This window comes from Theropithecus gelada, chromosome 5 (assembly GCF_003255815.1).
Source record: "Theropithecus gelada isolate Dixy chromosome 5, Tgel_1.0, whole genome shotgun sequence".
Classification (NCBI taxonomy): Eukaryota; Metazoa; Chordata; class Mammalia; order Primates; family Cercopithecidae; genus Theropithecus; species Theropithecus gelada.
The window spans coordinates 16845263-16867648 of NC_037672.1; the positions used below are offsets into that span (position 1 = coordinate 16845263).

General features: G+C 33.7%; 1 protein-coding gene across 2 annotated transcripts in view; it reads right to left on the reverse strand.

Moving 5' to 3' along the window:
* Window positions 1-22386, reverse strand: part of LCORL (ligand dependent nuclear receptor corepressor like) — a 175618-nt gene that overhangs the window by 101799 nt on the left and 51433 nt on the right. For both annotated transcript variants that reach the window (XM_025385625.1, XM_025385624.1), the window contains exons 3-4: window positions 13168-13247; window positions 12098-12227 (exon numbers count right to left, since the gene is read on the reverse strand). In XM_025385625.1, coding sequence (XP_025241410.1) covers window positions 12098-12227; window positions 13168-13247 — 210 coding nt within the window. The remainder of the gene's footprint in view (window positions 1-12097; window positions 12228-13167; window positions 13248-22386) is intronic.

The following is a 22386-nucleotide window of genomic DNA, read 5'->3' on the forward strand; positions in this document are numbered from 1 at the left end:
GAAAGAGTTGAGTTTTAAAGGACGTACAGAAGGGTCTGAGAAACTTAAGAACTGTACAAACTACATAATTTGAGGATCACAGTTCAGTGAGTAGTTTCTGCTGACAGTAAGGCTGTAGCAACACTCCTTGTTGAAAGTGAAAAACTACACTATTGACAAATGTGTTTAAACCACTATGCACATTTTAAATCCTGATGAACTAGAGCTTTTATGGGGGAAAAATTCCACCTCAATTTTTTTTTTTTAGATAAGAACAGCATTAGAACATCAAGATGTCAAAGACAGCTCATCATTACTTTTTAAGTGGAAAGTGTAAAGATGATATTAAGCTAAAACCTTTTTTGGTATACCACTTGAAAAACTCAAGAACCCTTAAGGTAATGTTAAAGGAAGGAATGCTTATTTTATGGTGTTCAAATCATAAAGCTTGGGTATAAAGGTATTCATGATGTTGTACAGAATCATTCTTTATTATTCATCAAGGAACATATGGAGAAAGAAAATCTTAAACACGGCACTTCTGATAATAGAACAGGCTTATGTACATCTCTTTCTGGTTAACATTATTTCTGAAGGGAATATTTAAATGGACTCTTTTGCCTTCCAATTGAATGTCATTAACGCAGCCTACAGACAAAGGACGTATCACACACTTCAAGTATATTGATGATGAATATCTGATGTGGGGTGCTAATACATTTAACACTTCTTTAATGTAGGATTTATGAAAGAGTTTTGATAAGATGATACTATTAGCCAATCAGGCTTGGCAGAAAGTATCACCGCAAACAATGAATGGAGTATGGAAGAATCTAGTACATATTTTGCTAACTTCCAGGAGTTAACGGAAATGTTGACTGTAAAGCAAAAAGTCTTACATCTTGCTAAAGGAGGCTGAATTTAATGAAATGGACAGTAGAAATGTTGAAGTTTATAACTGAAAAAATCTTTCCAGTTGATGCTCATCACTAGTCAAGCAAAGGAGTCACAAATACTTGACACCCAATCTTAAAAAAAAAAAAATTTAGACCACACAAATAAAATGTTCGTTGTTACAAGTGAGTTTGATCATGACTGGAGAAGACTCATCACATTAAAAAATTAAACTACAAATAAAGTATTGGGTGACCAGGAGCTGAAAAAGTGCAAGTGAAGTAACTTTAAACAGTTTATTCATTCTGAGGAGTGTTTTCATCCAGTTGCTTTGTCTATTGCTTCAGTTGATGGTTCAGAGTTACTTCCATGGATTCAGACAAGGATGAACCTCGGGCATCTATTTCACTACTTCACCAGTTCACTCTGGCTTAATTCACTACCAAACAGCAATGGGAGTTAAAGCTCCTATTTCTTTTTTTAACCACCATATTTCACACAACCAACTCTATAATCCATTAATCGGACATTTAAAAACTTGTCTTATTTATTTTGCTAAGTGCTATTGACGATCATTAATTATCCAACATTTCATTATTTGTTTACACTACAGTACATGTTCATTGGTGAAGTTACTATTTCTCTGTATGCAAAGAAACACAGACAATCTCTAACTCCCCCCCTTCCTGCTTTACAATGCTACAATTTTAGATTGTTCTTTAGAGAAAAACAAACATTATATAAAACTGAAGAATGGGAATGGCAATCACCTACCACATGCCAAATCCATAATTTCTCAAAATTGCTATTAATTCCTGAAATATATTTCTCCTAAGATCTCTATGGCTTGCTACCTCAACTTTTTTTACATCTCTGCTCAAATGTCATCTGATTACCATTTATAAAAATGTAATCACCATCTCCATGCTTTATGTCCCTCTTTCCACTTTGTCTCCATGGCACTTATCTATATTCATATACAACCAGCATGTGAAAGGTTTGGGTGTGTGTATATACACATTCAATCACAGGTATAATTTACTTGTTTATTATCGGCCTCTCTTCACTAGAACATAAAGGTCCATGAAGACAGGGATATTTTTTCTTTTGTTCACTAGAGCAGTACCTGGCATGTAGTAGGAGCTTAGTAAATCTTTCTTAAATTAATAAACTAGTCATGGACCAGAAATATGTTTTATAAAGCCCAACATGCTAGTTGTGCTTGGGGGAAAAGTCACAACTGGGGAAAAGAAAGAACTAAATTAGTAGCATTCTATACAGGTGATGATACAGTTGGTGAATTCATGAGTTACTCAAGAAAACTGGGAGAAATATCATTAAAAAGGCTTACTGAAGATACTGTAATACCAGCCAGTCATATAGCACATATTAGTTCTTCTGTTACTTCCACATAAAAGTGCTTCTTCCCATTAAGTACTTAAATATAAAGAATTTTGAACAGCACATACAGATTGCTATATATTAAATACAGGCTAATTTTACTGACTGCCATATTAGAGACAGCACAGGGAAGAAGCATTACCTAAAGACAGATGGTAATTCAAAAAATAGGGCCCCCAATAGAATTACATCTCTTTTGATGATCAGGTCTGCATTCTCACCTACTGTAATGAATTAGAATACACAAAGAAATTATTTAGAAAAACTTACAAATTATATAAAGATAAATTTAAAAAACCATTTATTTCCCCTCAAAAACAATTTTTAAAAACTTTCATTTTACGTTCAGGGGTACATGTGCATGTCTGTTATTACAGGCAAACTCATGTCATGGGGGTTTGGCACATAGACTATTTCAACACTCATGTACTAAGCATAATACCCAACAGTTATTTTTCCTGATCCTCTCCCTCCTATCACCTGCCTCCCATCCTCCTCCCTCAGGTAGGCCCCAGTGTCTATGGTTCTCCTCTTTGTGCCATTACTTCTTATTATTTTAGATCCCACTTATAAGTGAGAACATGTGATACTTTTTTTTTTTTTTCTGTTCCTGCATTAGTTTACTAGAGATAATGGCCTCTGGCTCCATCCATGTTGCTGCAGAGCACATGATCTCATTCTTTTTCATGGCTGCATAGTATCCTATGGTATATATGCACCACATTTTCTTTATCCAGTCTACCACTGATGGGCATTTAGGTTGATTCCAAGCCTTTGCTACTGCAAACACTGCTGCAATGAACATATGTATGCATGGGTCTTTATGGTAGAATAGTTTATAATCCTTCGGGCATACACCCAGCAATGGGATTGCTTAGTTGAATGGTAGTTCTGTTTTTAGGTCTTTGAGGAATTGCCACACTGCTTCCCACAATGCCTAAGCTAATTTACACTCCCACCAGCAGTGTATAATTCTTCCCTTTTCTCCACAACTCTGCCTGCATCTGTTCCCCTCAAATTTAAACATTTACCTCAAAGGATATTAGGGATGTACAAAACCACTAAATGAATAATGACTAAACATTTCTGAAAGGAATATAGAATCACTTATATTTTCAGTATTTCTGGTGGATCCCTAGAACATCTTAGAATATAAGCACTTACTTGTCATCTGCCAGGACTCACTCATGATGTTTATCTAAAGGTCTAGCATACTGCAGCTGTGAGTTACATTTTTAAAAAACCATTGAAAGGCCATCATGATTTTAAAGCATTGATTTTGATTCTGAAAACATTTCTTTTCTAAAATGTTTAAATGCACTCAATTAACTTATTGAGTGTTAATGGTGCCAGGTACTATTCTAGGTGCTAGGGATATAACAAAACACAAAATCCCTGCCTAATTTGTTCTTACATTCCAGAAGTGGCAGCTAAGAAGATTTGAAGAGGAGTCAAGGAGACTTTAAAAAAATAACATGAGGGCTGGGCACGGTGGCTCATGCCCGTAATCCTAGCACTTTGGGAGGCTGAGGCGGGCAGATCATGAGTTCAGGAGATTGGGACCATCCTGGCTAACACGGTGAAACCCGATCTCTACAAAAAATACAAAAAATTAGCTGGGCATGGTGGTGGGCACCTGTAATACCAGCTACTCGGGAGGCTGAGGCAGGAGAATGGCGTGAACCTGGGAGGCAGAGCTTGCAGTGAGCCGAGATCCGGCCACTGCACTCCAGCCTGGGTGACAGAGCGAGAGACTGTCTCAAAAATTACATAACATAACATAACATAACATAACATAACATAACGTGAAAGAGTGACTGAGATGAATTATCAATACGGTGGTGAGGGCAGTGCAGTGTCAGGAGAGAGGCAATATTTGATGATATGAAGAAATTAGCAAAGTGCACTGGTAGAAACAGGATTCCAGACAGAGGTAACAGCAAGTGTAAAGATCCTGAGAAGAAAATAAGGTTAGCACATTTGAGGAAAAGCAAAAAGGCAGTAAGTATTCAAAAGAATGAATAATAAGATGTGGTCAAGGAATAGGCAGAACCAGACCACATAGAGTCCTTGAGAGATTTTATTCTAAATGACATGTAAAGCCACTAAATGCTTTTGGACAGAGGAATAATGATCTGGTTGAGGCTTTAGAAACATCATTTTTCTTTCTACATAGAAAGCTGAAGAGGTAAGACGGGGGAGAAGTAGAAACAAAAGGACTAGTTAGAAGGCTCTTTAGTAGTATAACCAGACCAGATGGGCCTCAGATTAAGGTGGTAGCAATGGAAATGATGAGACATGGTGAAATTTAGAATAGATTTGAAGGTAGAGACTTGATAATAGGTTGCATGTGGGCTGTAAAAGATACTGAGAAATCAAAGAAGGCTCCTGGCCTTTTGGCTTGACCAACTGAGTCACGAGTGATACCTTTCACAAAGATGGAAAAAACTGGGGAAGGGGAATAGATTAAAATCAAGTATTCTGTTTTAGACTGGTCATTGTGGGATGCCTATTAGCCACTGTAGTGAAGAATATCAACTAGGCAGTTAGATATTTAAGAGTTGGTAAAGCGGGAAGAAAGGTCAGGATTAGATTGACTATGTAGTTATTATCAGCACACATATGATAATTAAAGCCATAGGACTGAGTGAGGTCATCAAGTCAGTGAATGTATATCAAGAAGAGAAGACAGCTGAGGACTAATTCTTAGGGCTCTTCAACGTTTAAAGGTCAAGAAGAAGAAAACCAGCAAGGATCATGTGAAAGAACCAATTTGTGAGAAAGGCAAAAAAATCCGAAGGGTATAATTTTCCAGAAACCAAGAAAGTGATCAGCTCTATCAAATGATGCTGAAAGGCTAAGATGAGAAATGACTGGCATTCCTTTGAATAGGACAAAATGGAATTACCAGTGAAATTGATAAAACAATTTCAGCGGAGTGGTAGGAAAGAAAGTCTAACTAGGATGGATTGAAAAGAGAAGGGAAGGTGGAAAGTGGAGGTGGCAAAAGTATGGACAATAACAAATATTATTATAAACACCTACCGTGTGCTAGTTTTTGAAATATACTAGTTAACAAAAATTCAGTTCCTCATGGTGCTTATATTCTAGCAGAAGGCAACAGATAACAAACAAAAAATAAAACAAATAGAGTATACAGTATAATAGAAGGTGATTGTTCTACAAAAAGGAAAGAGAATTTTTAGTTGGTGGAGGTTTGAGGAGAGAGAGAGAAAATAACTACCTGTAAGAGAGGAAATCGACTAGATAAAGGAGACCTAGAAAAACAGCATGATTGGATATTTTCCTCTTGTCAAGTTCAGCAATTCCAGAATAAGCGTGTAGTAAATAAGCGTGTAGTAAATGAGAAGTGAATTAAAACACAGATAAGATTCTGAGTGTCAAACATGACAAAGGCAAAGAGAGGAAAGGGAGTTAAGATTTTACATGAAAAATGATCATGGTTATCAAGCACAGTATCTGAACTGAGTACAGAGAGAAGTGAAATCATGAGGAGGTACTCAAGAGTGAAAGTGGTGTGTTCTACAGATTGAAGGCTGCAATGAGGTGAAAAAATAAATTGGATACCTGCACAAATAATCCCATTAAAAAGTGGGCAAAGGACCTGAATAGACATTTCTTAAAAGAAAGCACACAAATGGACAACAGGCATATGAAAAAAATGTTCAACATCACTACTCATCAGGGAAATAAATGCAATTCAAAACCACAATGAGACATCATTTTACCCCAGTTAGACTGGGTATTATTAAAAAAGACAAATAATAACAAATGCTGGCTTATATGAAGGGGAAAGGGAACTCTTTTACAGCTTCTGGGAGTGTACATTGTACAGCCACTATAGAAAATAGTACAGAAGTTTCTCAAAAAACTAAAAATAGAACTACCATACAATCCAGCAACCCCACTACTGGGTATCTACCCAAATAAAAGGAAATCAGTATATCAAAGAGATACCTGCATCCCCATGTTTACTGCAGTACTATTCACAATAGCCAACTTACGAATTCAACCTAAATGTCTTTGTTTTTGTTTTTTTTTTGTTTTTGAGACAGAGTCTCGCTCTATCACCCAGGCTGGAGTGCAGTGGCGCGATCTCGGCTCACTGCAAACTCTGCCTCCTGGATTCACGCCATTCTCCTGTCTCAGCCTCCTGAGTAGCTGGGACTACAGGCGCCCGCCACTACGCCCAGCTAATTTTTTGTATTTTTAGTAGAGACAGGGTTTCATCGTGTTAGCCAGGATGGTCTTGATCTCCTGACCTCATGATCCGCCTGCCTCGGCCTCCCAAAGTGCTGGGATTACAGGCGTGAGCCACTGCGCCCGGCCTCAACCTAAATGTCTGCGAATGGATAAAGAAAATGTGGTATATCTACATAATGAAATACTATTCAGCCATAAAAAGAATAAAATCCTGCCATTTGCAGCAAAATGGATAGAACTAGACAGCCATTATGCTAAATGAAATAAGAAAGGCACAAAAAGACATGTATCACATGTTCTCATTCATATGTGGGAGCTTAAGAAAATGCTGACCTCCATAGAGGTAGAGAGTAAAATGATATTTATCACAGGCTGGCAAGGGTGGGAGGGGATGAAGAGGTTGGGTACATATCTACACAGTTAACTAGAAGGAACAAGTTTTAGTGTCTGATGGTACAGTAGGGTGACTACAGTTAGTAACAATATATTGTATTTTTCAAAATAGAAGCAAAGATGTGAAATGTTCTCAACACAAAAATAACTATTTGAGGTGATGGATATTCTAAATACCCTAATTTGTTATTACACATTTCATGCACGTATCAAAATATCACATATATCCTGTAAATATGTATAAATATTATGCATCAATACAATAAATAAAAAATAAATAGTGGAATGAGAGTATTGGGATAAGATGGTAGTCAAAGAAAGGGATAGGTAATATTAGACTTGGGAGGTGATAAAGGTATAGGAATGTGGGAAAAGGTGGCTAGAGTAGAATAAAGGAAAAGAATGTTGGAAATGAAGAGATCAAGTAATGGAGAGGCCAGGGTGTTAGATGTATCAGCTACATAGAATTTGAAGTCAACATGAGCTATGATGGGAATAGTATTTGGGAGGAAGAAAGCAAAAAGCCTGGTAGAGACGATAATGTAGATGGAATACTTTAATGTCATGGCTTCAAAGAAGGTCATGGTTTTGAGCAAGCAGGGCAGATATAAAGATTTTGGAGGTTGCCTGCCAGTTACCTCCTTATGTTACACAAAGTAAGGAATTAAAAACAATCAGCAAGTGAGAAGGCTACAAAAGCATCCTTTATGAACACACAGGTTTCAATTAGAGCAATAAAGAAAGAGGAACACTCAGAGAAGAGACTGAGGGATTCTGTTGATGGAAGACCAGAAGTTCCAGAAGACAAAGTAGAAAGAATTTGGGTGATTGTAAAGGGGTAGGAGACTGGGTCAAATTAGGGAATTAAAAAGCCAAAGGGAGATGAGAATCTGGGTGATGATGGATGAACTGGTAGATTTCCTTTAATTCCTTCTACGGATGGACTCGCAAGTAAAAGGGAGATTTTTATCAGAAATGTAAAAAGTCTTCAATCCGGTTCTAATTTTAAGTGTGTTCTAAGAATTTGTTTACTATCTTACAGATACCTGGTAAGAAAAGGAGAAAAATCTTTTCATGAACACCTCTGAATGCAGCTTGTAATGGTATATCAGTTATTTTACGACACTTAAAATTCCCTGAGAGTTCCAAAAGGACAATCTATATAAGAGAAATTCAAAGTATGACCACAATGACATCACAAAGGAACACTTATATAAGAAATACTTAAGGCCTGAATGAATCATGTTAAATTTACATAGTCAATCAAGAATGTCTGCACTTAGAGAAAAGCAATCTAAAAGATTAACACTACCTGTTTTTAAGAAATCAATTACTTTATCATCAGTCATAACCCAACTGGTCAGTGAACCATACTAGTATTTATATCATGCTAGAGTACAAAACAAAACAACAGTTTGAAAGAAAAAGGGCCTGTGTTCCCAAAAGGTATGGGAAAAAAAAAGTTGTTAATATAAAACCTGGCTATCAATTAACTTAAGGGAAAAGAGTTCGTTCATAGAAGCTTTCAACTAACGGCATCAAATTCATCAAGAAGGTCTTCAGGAAAAAAACACAGAATTGTGGGTACGTGAATACTAAGCTTGTGTGGGTATTAAAGCAGGAAAAACATTACATTTTGATGAAGGATGACTTTGTTATACAGATAGCAGTAGGATTCGTTCAGCTACTATGTACATATTATTTGTCCAATTTAGTCAAGTCCAGCAGCCTTCAATTTAAAAATAAAAGATGAGACATCTTCCTGAATCATAAGCCAGTGACTTAAACATTTCAGGTGATTAAAGAATCTGTAGCTAAAGGTCAAAATAACTTAGTTTACATTTCATGAGAATACCTGTGGACTAGGCATTTTATAGTTATATGCCTACGTTTATCAACATTCCAAACAAACTGATACTCAAACTATACCCAGTAATACTTTAAGTACAAAGCAGAGAAAGGCAACTATATGTATGTACAAAATAATTTACTTCTTCAAAACAGAACAAATGAAATACTAATACTACTGAATATTTGGAGAAACTGAAAGATAGCTAGGTAGAGTTTATCTTAGTAGTCATTTATTCACCCAAGAAATATTAACTCAGGACCTAAGATGCAGGTACTGTCCTAGTTGCTGAGATTCTGCAATAAACAAAACAAAGTCCCTGTTACGGAGATTTCCATTCTACTCCAGCACTATACTTAATTTTAGTGTTAACCTCTAGAAGGAATTCAATTTTTAAACATTTCTAAAGTAAAGAATATACAAAATTAGTTAAAAGTTCATCTTTGTCCTAGAACATCCTTCTCTTTGCATTTGACTTATTCAACCCTAAAAGAGTATTTTTGACTAGCTTCTAAATACAATGAATTGCTTGAGCTGTATTTAAGCAATATGCTTCTTCCAGTCTTGAGAGGGTTTAATGCCAGTGGCATTCCTACAACCTATCTATTATTAAGCACTACAAGGGAATTAATCACTGAAATTGTTCAGAAGCCACATGAACAGAAAATAGAAACCTATGAGAAATATAGAATATTCCTCATAGTTCTTCTCTAGTCTGCTTAATTCAAATAAAGTATTTCTAATCCTAGTCTGCTAACTAGTGGAGAATGGGAAGTGTTTTCTATTTAGTACTTAAAAGAATCTAGGTGCTCCTCACACAGAACACTGTTCATTTTTTGAACTTCTTCTGGATGACTCAAATGTTCAGCACACAGTTAAAAATCATGGTATTTAACTTCTCTGAGCTTCACTGTTCCTACCTATTAAACAGTACCTACCTCTTAATATTGTTTTGGCATTAAATGAGATAGAGCATAAAAAAGGTTTAGTGCTCAATCACAACTGATGATATCAATCATCATCATTATCCCAGGTAGTGATATTCTCAATAGTAATAGCTTATATTTATCATTAGCACCATCTCAAAAAGCATAAGTTGGGAAAGATAATAAATTAGTTACCATAAGGATATTAAAAGAGTTCTTTATGTTTTAGCAAGATGATCAACATGCATATGTTCCTCAAACTAAGCAAAAGATTTAAAGTACCAGGAATACTAATGCCATCCATATCCAGAATCCCTAAAAATGACTGCATTTGGGATATTTTCAGGGAAAAAAAAATCTGCACTAAAAAGATGTTTTAACAACATGTTAAAATGCTACTCCAAAGACTCAGAAGTATTTCCTGTCTTTAAAATAATATTTCTTGCCTTTCACTTCAAAGTAGAGTTAATAGTAGAACTCAAATGGCAAACTAAAAAAGGAGTTAAGACCATTTAAAAGATACTGTTATTATCTTCTAGCTCCATCTTGGTCAGACCATTTGGAAATCTCTAAAATGATTTTATTGAAAGCAAATTTAAAAAGCCCAAGTAAACAAGCAGAAAATCTTTTATGTTTAATTAAATTTGGAAAGTGATGAATTACAAATAAAGAAATTAACAAAGGCCCAAAATAACGCAAAAACACTAAGAAGAATCTTTAATTTAAAAACTCTGCAATCTTTCAAAAGATGTTGAAGAAATCCAGAAATGGAGAGGTCACTAAATATCCAAGAACACTCACCCAACCATTGGTAGGAGACCTCTTGGAGACCCAGATGCTTGAATCAGCTGAAATAGTACCAAGTTTTTACTGATTACTCTTAATAGGGCAATGGAGCATAGGTTAACTCCATACTATCAAAAATTAAAGGCTATTATTATTGATAATTCTAGTTATTACCATTACAAATGACTCAAAGGAAAAAGAGACTGAGTAATGAGTTCCAAGGTAAATGAAACTTACTGTGTGCATGTGTGTAAATGTGTATATTTCTTCCAGTTCTCTTAGTGATACAAGTCTGATAACATAATTCTTCCTGTAAGTGAATACTAACAGAATAAAATTTTCTAAATTAATGTTATAAAATCCTTAAAGAAAGCATGTAAAATTATTGTTTTAAAGAGATGAGGTCTTGTTGCCCAGTCTGGCCTTGAACAACTGGGCTGAAGCAATTCTCCCACCTCAGCCCACCTATTAGCTGGGACTACAGTTATGTGCCATTGCACCTGGCTGTATAACATTTTTAACACTGTACTAAAAATTCTGAAAAAAAAATTGATTTTTAAAGATAATGCGAATTTCTCAACAGTAACACAAAGGAAAAGATTTTCAGTCTTTTGCTCTTAAAAATTATAGTTCTTAATTTTAGGCCTTTAAATTATATTAATGACTCTTTTAATAAGAGGATTTCCATATTTCAACATATAAAAGAACACTTAAGACTAAACAAAAGACTCTTGTGCCACAGGCAAGTACTATTTTAAACATTATTGATTTAAACATGAAAGTTATCAATTTAGTGGAAAAATATCTGGTGATATCTCATTCCAAAGAGGAGTAAAATAGGGTCAACAAGTAGATGACGACAATATGGTAATATTTTCTTAATCTCAAAGTTGAGAGAGAGGATAATCCCCCAACCTAAACATGCACCATAACTTACTCCAAATGTCCAGGTGGTAAAAATAAGACACTCTATTACTGTGGGAACAGCCAAGAACAAAACATGAAAGGTTCTACATTTCTCTAATTCTCCCAAGTAACTAAAATATAAAAACTACTTCTGCTTGATATATGTGTGTAAAGTAAGGGAACAAGTAAAACAAAAGCTCTTTGGTTTGAGTAGTTTGGAGAGACAAGAAATAAAAAAGAACACTGATTTTTTTTTAATGTCTACTAAGCAAATTCAAGTTACCAAATAAATATTGAAATAGTAAGTCAGCAAATACACTCCAACCAAACTGATAAGTGATTTAACTATTACATTATTAGGTATAGCTTTGCAATATAATATCATATAACTTATTGAACATCAAACAAATTTTGAAGTGTTCAAGACAGCAATACAATAAGAAAGACCAGAAGCATAAGGAAAAATTTTTAAAGGTGCCTATAGTAGATGAGGAAAATGTGTGATAAAGTCAGAGAGATATTTGAAAATAGAATGCTGAAGAGGAATGCCTAATACAAGACTAGTACTAGAATGATTGAGACTCCTACTGTCCCTAAAAATATAAAAATTAAGAATAAAGAAAGAAATAATAAAGAGTGAAGTAGAGAGGTTGACATATAAAAAAACTTTGGTGTAAAAAAATTCAAACATTTTATATCTCTATTGGAAATTTTAAATGACAAAGCATACCAATATTACCTTTCTTTCGAAAGAGTGCATTTAGGTAATTTTCTGCTTGGCATTCAATCTTATCAGTGTTGGACTGGCCCTGAGATGATAGCTCCTCTGTTGGTGTTGACTGTGAAGAATCAAGAGATGGTATACAATCCTAAAAGTGTAAGAAAACAACAACATCCAGAATCATTTTTTAATTCAAACATGGAATTCCATTAAAAAAGACAAAAAATTAATGCTCTAAATGCTCGTTTGATCTGCCCTTTAAATTGTATCAAATTAGAGAGAGGGAACACAAATTTCAGAATAAGAGTCAGGAAAAAAGAAATAGCTCTGATAGAGAGTCAAAATAACCTTATTCCTTAGCAAAACTATAGCCAAAAAAAAAAAAAAAAAGAACATATAAAACATACTGGTGAATAAATTCACTGTATTGGCATGCCAGTAATGTAATCCTATCAGAGAGTTTTAACAACAAAGCAGTTGTGTTTACCCACTAATCTGACCAGAATTGGTACAAGTTCTCAAGTTTTCATTTCTTCTCAGCCCTTCTCACAACGGTAGAAAAGAAATCAGGATTTCCCACCACACAAGAAGATGCTGGCTGCACAGTTTATGCCCTGTATACAGTAGACACTTACATATGTCATCATTTACACAGGAGATAATTATGATATCCAAAAGACTTCAAGAGCAAGTGAAAGGCTAAAAGTAGCACATTATTCCCCTACTATTAATTTCTAAGACATCAGATTGTAGGGTGGTCTCAGACCAAAGTAAGCCTTCAAGCTCATCCCTCTATACCTAAACACAAAATAGACCTGAACTAAACTTCATGAGTCAGGGAACAGTAAGAAAAAAATGTGAAATAAATAAGTAAAAAAAGAAGAGTTTTCTAGGATTTTCACCTGCAAGTTAAGCTAAATGTTAGATTTCTAACATAAGACTTTAAAATATTATTTTCATTTACCAAAATCAAATATTTAAACTTCCACTGTGAGTCACAAATTTTCAAAACAAATTGAGATTTAAAAAAAAAACTGTGTTACAATTGTGCATTAGTTTAAAGATAATTTCATAGCACTAAAACTTACACTGACTGCTTCTCTCTGTAGGTTACAAAATGAACATTTTTCATCCATAGACCAGTCAGTCAGCTCTTCTGGTTCACAGTCTTTAAAAGAGGGAAAAAATTCATTAAATATACTAACTTTATTAAAACAAATAAAATTACCACTCTCCACAGCAATGGCTCACATAATAATTTTTAAAAAACTAACAGTAAGGGGAGAAGAACTAACTTTAAAATTAAACTCATGACATCTAGAAATAAAAACAGAGAAGGCTGTAAGGAGAGTAATCTGCACTATTATGGGACAAAATAGCAAGAACAATGAGCTGGTTATAAATTAACAATTTTCCAACAATAGGGTTTTAAATGTCATCTAACTTTCTGAAAGAGTCAACTTATCATTGTGCTTTAATTTTATTTTTGCTATGAAAGAAATCAGAACAAAGGGGGAGATATCTGGAGGAAATAAACTTTGCACACCATGAAAGACAACATAAAATAGAGAAATAGAAGAAAGCACCAGAAAAGCCCACAGATTTCAGAAAATGGAATGATGCCCAAGAAAACAAGTAAAAGTCTATAGTTCAAAGTCAGAACGGTTTTTTATTATCTTGTTTAAAGGCTTTGTTACAAGAATTAAGAGTAAAAATCAGGTAAACAAATAAGTGTATTATTTAATATAAAACATGAATTTTTTTTTCCCAGAAGAATACTCCTTACATTCCAACTGTTGTAATATATTAGAGAATTTCTGGAAAACAAAAATGGTTCCTACTGAATTTTATGAAGGCATAATAACATTGTCATCCTAAATATATTTGGCATAGACATGATTTTAAAACTTAACCCTTGCAGCAGAAACTCTCCCCAATTGCTATTCCCAAATAAATTCATATGCAGAATCTCAAACACAAAATCATTACCATCTAAGGGAGCTATAATGCAACTAATTTGAAAAACACTGGTCTATTGCCGCAATTTTCATACTTTTGAAATATATAATGAAGTTGAATACTTGTCTCTGCTAAAATGCACAGAAAATAAAGTTTTTCTTTTTTGGAATGTTAATGAATAAATACTAGTTGGGATCAGTAGCTAGGACTCCCCCAAATCAACCCCGAAACATTGATCAGAAAAGATAATATGTTGGAATATAAAGAATATAGTAACAACTCCCTTTAACTGCTGCAGTAGTACACAAATATATTACTAATATCTACATAAACTTAGAGCAGCGAATGGGAACTAAGATGCAGTGTAGGGTAATGGAAAGATAACTAGATTTGAAGTTTCTGAAAATGTGGGGTGGAATCCCACTTACTAGTTTAAGCTTTTCAAGCCACAAAGTTGTTTTAATTACCTCATATGTGAATAAGGATCACATCACCTAACTTATGGATTAAATGAAAAACTGTAAAAATACTTTATAAACTATGAAGCACCATACAAAAACCAGTTATAAACAAGATAGAATTACCAGTCATTATTTTTAAATCCTATATCATTGTAGGTATATTTAATAAGGTCAGTTTACAGAAAGATTTTACTTAAATTTTCATTAAGAAAACTGGTCACTTTCTGTAAAATCTGACAAATCAAAAAGTTTCAACATTCTATATAATTAAAAACCCAGCTCCTATAGAACTGTAGCTATGTAGGCTTACGTAGGTTTCAAATTTTTACCCTCTCACTAGGACAGAATCACCATACAACATAAGAGGAACTTGGGACCTAACACTCATGTGAAAACGTTATTCCCCACTCACTGCCTGGAGTCCAGCTGAACCAGATCATCCATAAGCATGTAAAAGATTCTGGAGTTGTTTTGGAACTGCTGTGCCAAAAACATGATTCACATGCCAAGCATAACATAATTTTGATAGGTCAAGGAAATCTTACTGCCTTTTTTTTTTAAAAAAAAATCAGTGTCTCATTAATTTTTGGAAAACAGCTTGTAGGCTTCAGGAAGGGGTATTTTTAAAAAACAGCTATAAGGTTTCATAAAGTTTCAGTGATAAACATCCTGGCTCAAGGGCCAACAATTTTAGATTAAGATAATTGCCAGTTTTAAGATAGTATCAAGGCATGCTGAGATTGTCACTTATTTTAGATATTTTAGGAATTCTTCAAGAAAATGTAAATTATAACAAATGCTTACACAGTCAAATAAATGGCAATCAATAATCAATTGAATATAAAGACCATTAAATTTTTCTGAGTTCAAAATGTACAGCTTTACTTACAAATATTTAATCACTCTTTCTATATTAACTTTTTATTTTAAGCCAGACAAATGATGTTTGGTGGGATAAATTTTTCTATATGTGAAAATAGCTTTTGAAAAATCAAATCTAGGCCAGATTTTCACTCTCCCCAGGTTATCTTTCATGTCATTAAAAACTAAATAAATGCTGAAATAAAACATTCATTTTAATATCTCAAACAATGAATAAGATATTCATCTCTAAAAGATGTTATTTCTCTTTTTGAAACTGTAATGCATAAACTCAAAAAAGGTTAAATTATATATCTCATAGAAATAGCTTCATTAGTAAAAGGTGATGTCATAATGAAAACTAATAGTTAATGAATGACAAAGATCAACCTTTCCACCATGGATATATACTCTTATAGTTAAAATCTGCCTTGAATCATTTTATCTAATCCAGATTTTGAAATAGGAGAACCCTAGTACTGAACTTTTTGTGGCTTTTCCACATACTCATGTAGCCTCAGTCAGGCAAGTTAATTTCTCTTGAGTTTTAGATTCTTTGTTTGAAAAAGAGAATAATTATTGCATGTTAAAGTTGTAGTAAAAATTAAAGCATGTGTAAAACACCTCAACAGATGTTATTTTTATTTTCTTCTAAATAACCTATTAATAAATAATTTTTGAGTGTTTTAATGCTTTTTGGTCCCTTTATCCATAGGCTGTAAATTTAGTGTTTCCAAAGACAAAGTTCAGTGAAAAATGAAAAAGAAGAATACTGAGCTAGATTTTTCATGAAGATCATGAAACACTGGTTATAATTGTGTTGGTCTGAGGGAAAGATACTGATCAGCAGGCGATACAACTAAAAACTAATTTTTCATTATGAAATTACGTATTAATTATATTGAAAAGTACAAAGGAGAAAAGTTATTCATAATCCCATCATCCATAGACAATGATTAACATCTTGCTATAGATTCTTCTAGTTTATATTTTATGCCACTTAAAAAACTAGGATCAGCTGGTTCATTGGGGAAAAAAGTCAGTAAAATAAATAAACCTCCAGCCAAGTCTGGCTAGCCAATCAAGAAAAAAAGAGAAAACACAAAGTTTTAATATTGGAAATGAAAGACTGGCCATCACATTGATCCTATGGACATTATAAGGATAATAAATGAGTATTATGAACAACATCATGCTTACAAACTTGACAACTTTAAATAAAATGGACCAATTCCTCAGACGACACAAACTACCAAATCTCACACAAGGTAAGATAGATAACCTCAACAGCCCTATATCTATTAAAGAAATTAATAATTAAAAACCTTCTGAAACAGAAACCACCAACCCAGATGATTTCCATACAATCTGTCTCTAACAACAGCAGCAAGGGAAATATTTCTTCACTTACTCTATGAATCCATCATTGTCCAAATATCAAACTCTGTCTGAATAGATACATCACCCAAGAAGATACGTAGTGGGAACTAAGCATATGAAAAGATGCTGAATATCATGTCATTAGGAAACTGCAAATTAAGGCAATGAAATACCACTATATACCTGTTAGAATGGTTAAAATCCAAAACACTGACATCAAATATTGGTGAGGATGTGGAGCAATAGGGACTTTCATTCATTGTGGGTGGGAATGCAAAATGGTACAGTTACCATTGAAGATACCCTTACAGTTTCTTACAAAACTAAACATAGTCTATCAATGTCACTCCTAAATATTTATCCAAATGAGTTGAAACATTTTGTCCACAAAAAAATTTGCCTGTGAGTGTTTACAGAAGCCTTATTCCTAATAGGCAAATCTTGAAAGTGAGCAAGATGTGTTTCAATAGGTGAATGAATAAGCAAACTGTGGGTACATCTATACAAGGCAGTATTATTTAGCAATAAATAGACATGAAAAGTAATAGAGGACCCTTAAATGCACATTTCTAAGTGAAAGAAGCAAATCTTCAGAAGCTACATACTGTATGATTCCAACTATATGACATTCTAAAAAAGAAAACTTTAGAGACCATAAGAATCTGATTAGCGTTTGCCACAGGTTTGGGGAAGTGGGAGGTATGACTAGCTAGAGTTTAGGAGACGTTTTTTGGCAGCAATATGCACTGTGTCTGATACTATAATGATGGATTAACAGCACTGTGCATTAGGCAAAACCCATAAAACTGCACAACACACAAAGAGTGACCCTAATGTAAACTGTGGAATTTTGTTAATAATAATGTATCAATTGGTTCAACAAAATGTGCTAATATACAGGGACCTGAAGGCAGAGGAAAGAGAGTACATGGAAACTCTGTACTTTCTACTCAATTTTTTTCTGTAAATTTAAAATTGCTCTAAAATATTTTAGTTTAAAAAATTAAAATAATATTATACCTTTATGCTTATTTACCACAAATATTTCCCATACTCAAAGTAATTTTTGGTTAAGTATAGTTCATCAAAAAGATGCACTACAATTTATTTAGCCAAATCTTATTACTGAATATTTAGCCTGTTTCTCCAGTCTTTGTATTACAAGCATTATGATGACTATACTCAGGTAAGTCTTTACCTCAGATAAGTATGTATCAAATACCAGGTTGGTGGAAAGGTAATCGCAGTTTCTGCCTTTAGATTTATTTGCCATTTGCCATTACTTTTTTTTTTTTTTTTTGAGACGGAGTTCCACTCTGTCACCCAGGCTGGAGTGCAGTGGCACAACCTCGGCTCACTGCAACCTCCGCCCGCGTCCCAGGTTCAAACGATTCTCCTGCCTCAGCCTCCTGAGCAGCTGGGATTATAGGCATCCGCCATTACGCCTGGCTAATTTTTGTATTTTTAGTAGAGATGGGGTTTCACCATGTTGGCCAGGCTGGTCTCAAGCTCCTGACCTCAAGTGATCTGCCTGCCTCGGCCTCCCAAAATGCTGAGATTACAGGCGTGAGCCACTGCACCCAGCCATTTGCCATTACTTTTTATTGACATTACTTTCGAATGTTAAAAGTAATGGCAAAAATCACGATTACATTTGCACCAACTTAAACATACATATGTGATAAGGGCTAATATAATTTGTAACTAATAATAAAATAGCATTAAATTCTCTGGTTTTAATTATATAATATAAATAATCATCAATTCATATTAGAAAACTATCAACTTCTCAGTAAATACTAGGCCATGAGTTCCTATTAAGAAGAGATTTTACTTACGCACCTTTTATTCCTTACTGCTAATCACAGCATCTAACACAAAATAAGCATTGAAAATATTTCATCAAACAAATGTTATTAAAAAGTAGTTTTGTTGTCTCCATAGTGTTAACAGGTAAAAAAATGATATTAAGCCAAGCATATTAAATTTCAGTGTTACAAGTCAGGAGTCAGCAAACCTTTTCTATAAACAGCCAAATAGTAAATATTTTAGGTTTTGCAAGCCATACGGTCTCTTCACAACTACTTAATTCCATCATTATAGTATAAAAGCAGCCATAGTCACAGAATGAGTGAGACTATGTACAATAAAACTTCATTAATTGAAAAATTAAACTTGAACTTCATATAATTTTCATGAAATATTAACTTTTTTAACCATGTAAGAACCACTTTTAGTTCATAAGCCATTCAAAAACAATCAACAAGCTGGATTTAGCCCACAGGCTGTAACTTGCAAATCTCTGATACAAATAATGCCTTTGGTATGTTGCCACACCTAGAGAAAAAACAGTAAGCATTTATCAGTTTCCACAGCCATAATGCATTGAGGTTCATGCGACATACATTCTATTCATATTTTTGTAAATAAACATAGCCAAGTATATAAAATCAGATGACCCCTTCCCCCAACCAGATGAAAGAAACTGGCCTACCAGTAAGACATAAAAGATTAAGGCAGGAAACGAGTAATTTTTGCTTAAACAGTCCTATGATGGCAGAAGTGCAGTTAGGGTAGATGGAGGAGCAAGACAGGCATAGAGTACTGGGAACTTTTCTAAAAGTACACAAATGTGTGAAGTTTGTGACTTCCTCAGAGACCTCACTCCAAAAAGAGAATAGTTATGCTTTCTTCATAAGGACAGTCACAAGACAGACTAAAGGAGATTTTGTTTCTAACAAATTAAAAATAAGCAGCACTCAAAAGTTTCTTTCAAAACCACTCAATCTGGAGGCGGTTGTGAATCAAATTCAAAAATTAAAATGTAAACCTCTCAAAACAAGAGCATGTAAGATAAGAAGTCTTTACCTTTAAAACGCTGTGCCAAAGTTGATGTTTAAGGTAGTAGGATGAACTTTAGAATATATTTTTCAAGAGAAAAGAGTAGGTTTGCAAACTAAAAGTGTATTTAACTTAAATGTATATAATATGTACTTAATTTTATAACTAAAAAGAACTTAGGATAATATACAAGAATATACAATTATCTTCAATTATCTTGAAGGATGGCTGAAGAAACATCAAGCATGAGTTAAATTCTTGATTCTTTAGATTTTTCCTTTGTTCATTCGTAAACTCAGTAGAAAAACTGGTTAAACTAAAATTAGCATTGTTTAAATATTTCAGACAAAAATATTTAATTCAGTGTAAAACTATGTTAAAATAAGAAATGATTAAAATTAAGAGATTTCAGGAAAAAAGCTCTCTTAAGCCAAAAGAATATTAAAACACTGGAATGGGTACATTTTGGAGTCTCCACCCTTAAAGTCATGTTGTGCATGGCTATCGTTCCATCTGACTGATAATATTTTGTTGGGCTATCTTTCATATGTACTTTCAGCTTTGTGATTCAAAACTGAATTACCCTGCTCGACATTAATAAAGATGAGCAGTAAACTTCTAACTACTCCCACCATCACCACTATCACTTCCTTAACTTAAAACATGTATTTATACAAAAAAGAGAAGGATCCTTAGTGATACTTTGTGTCTCAGTAGAATGGAAAGTACCATAGTATGGTGGAAGGTAACGACAGCACATAAAACTGACCAGATACAAGATCCAGAAATTGCTCATTCAAAAAACAAAGCAGAAAATCTACACCAACACTACTCATTTTGTAAATGAATTGTACTCCAAAATTTCAGATATATCTACAAAAATGTTCTCCCCTTGTGCTCTACATTTCCAAACAAGCTATAAAACAGCTAACCTGTTTATGTGGTATTGCAATTACATCACAGATCAAAAAGCTTCCAAGAGTATCTCAGCTGCAGCCTTTGGAAGAGGAGGCTATAATAAACAACGAACAGTATAATGTAAAATATAAAACTCTGAATACACAAGGTAGTATTTCCTGGAGTGGCAATCTGAGTTCCAGGCTGCCTGTATCATGAGCAATAGAACATAACAGCTGCAAACCTGTAACCTACATTGCCCAACAGCAGCCAGGAGCCCGAGGGCTTCAATGGGCAATAAAGACACTTTTGAGCACTGACTAGTTGCTAGGAATACAAGGTTTAATGCCTTGTCTTCAAGGTCTGAGAACCTCAAAGGCCTTAAAGCTGTTGCAATACATTTAAGATAATCCACAAGTTCTTTGAAAACCTCATGGGAAAGACTGAAAACATGCTATGTTCCTATATTCTTGGAAGATCTCATTCTCATTCCAAGGACAGTTTAAGAAAACACAGGTTATATGTGAAAGAAAGTGTTTACACATATGAGAACCCAAATAAAATTCTATTTCCTTTATGGTTCTGTAAATTAAAATATCGGATAAAGTTCATCTGATATTCCACACTAGCATTACACATATAATATGATCAAAATCACTGAAAAAACTAATTGTTGGTAAAAATAGATAACGATCTTAGTTTAGTCAGCCATAGACCTCCCTTTCCAATACTGGTAAGAGTTTCAGTAAGAAAAATGCAAAGTGTGCTTTTTAAGAGTTTCATAATTTTCACATTTTAAAAATTATATAATACATTTTTGATTTTGGAAAAAGCCACATATATAAAAGGAAACCAAAACTATGCATAATCCATACTTCAAATATAACCACGACAAACATGTTGGTGTCTTTTCTTTCTAGTCCATTTACAATGAAAACATACATACTTTCTTTTTCAGTTTTTGTTTTGTTTACAAAAATAGAATGAGTCAATATACATTATATATATACTGCACTTGCTTTTCTTGAGTCTAACAATTCTTCCACATCATTAATAAACTCAACAAAACTGTTAATACCTGCATGTATCCCAATTATAAATATAAAATATTAAATAGCCCCTTTTTAAATACGTAATAGAAAAAAAAACTGGAAACAACTTTAAATGAACTATAATGAGCAGCCTTATATAGAATACATCTTTTGCGTACTTATCTGATTATTTTCTTGTGATACCTAAAAATACAGTGTAGTTATGTTTTTTTTTAAGCTTTGAATATTTATTGATAAAACTTTTCCAGAATGGGTGTACTAGTAATACACAGGAGCTCAAAATTGCATATACACAAAAAATCCTTTTTCCCAACCATACTTTAAAAGCATTAGATTTTATCATTAAAAATAAATTACTTTCAATCTGATAGTAAACTTGCTCTTCGGCCTAAATTGTATAAAATATGATGGTAATTATACAAAAAAATTTACAAGCAGGATGTAACACTTTGGAAACACAATCTAATCCTAAAATAATAAATTGTACTTAATATTTAAAATTTATATTAAGAAATTAAGAAAATCTTGTAAGTTACTGCTTAGTAATATCCCTTGGATATGATAGTTAGAAAGAAAATCAAAGCAGGTCATGCCTAGTAAGAAATGTATTCACATTAAGTTAAAAAAATTTTTAATTGATTAAATATTAGCATCATTACTACAATATCACTACCAAGGACACTTCTCCTTTGAACAATAACAACAAAGGCTCTACTTATTTTTGAAAACTATGCCAGTGAAGAGCCAAGTTTATATATATGTTGACCTTACAGGTTTAAGTGACTAGAAAAAAATTAATCTCCTGACTTCTATTCAATATTTTCTTTTTTTTTTTTTTTTGAGACGGAGTCTCACT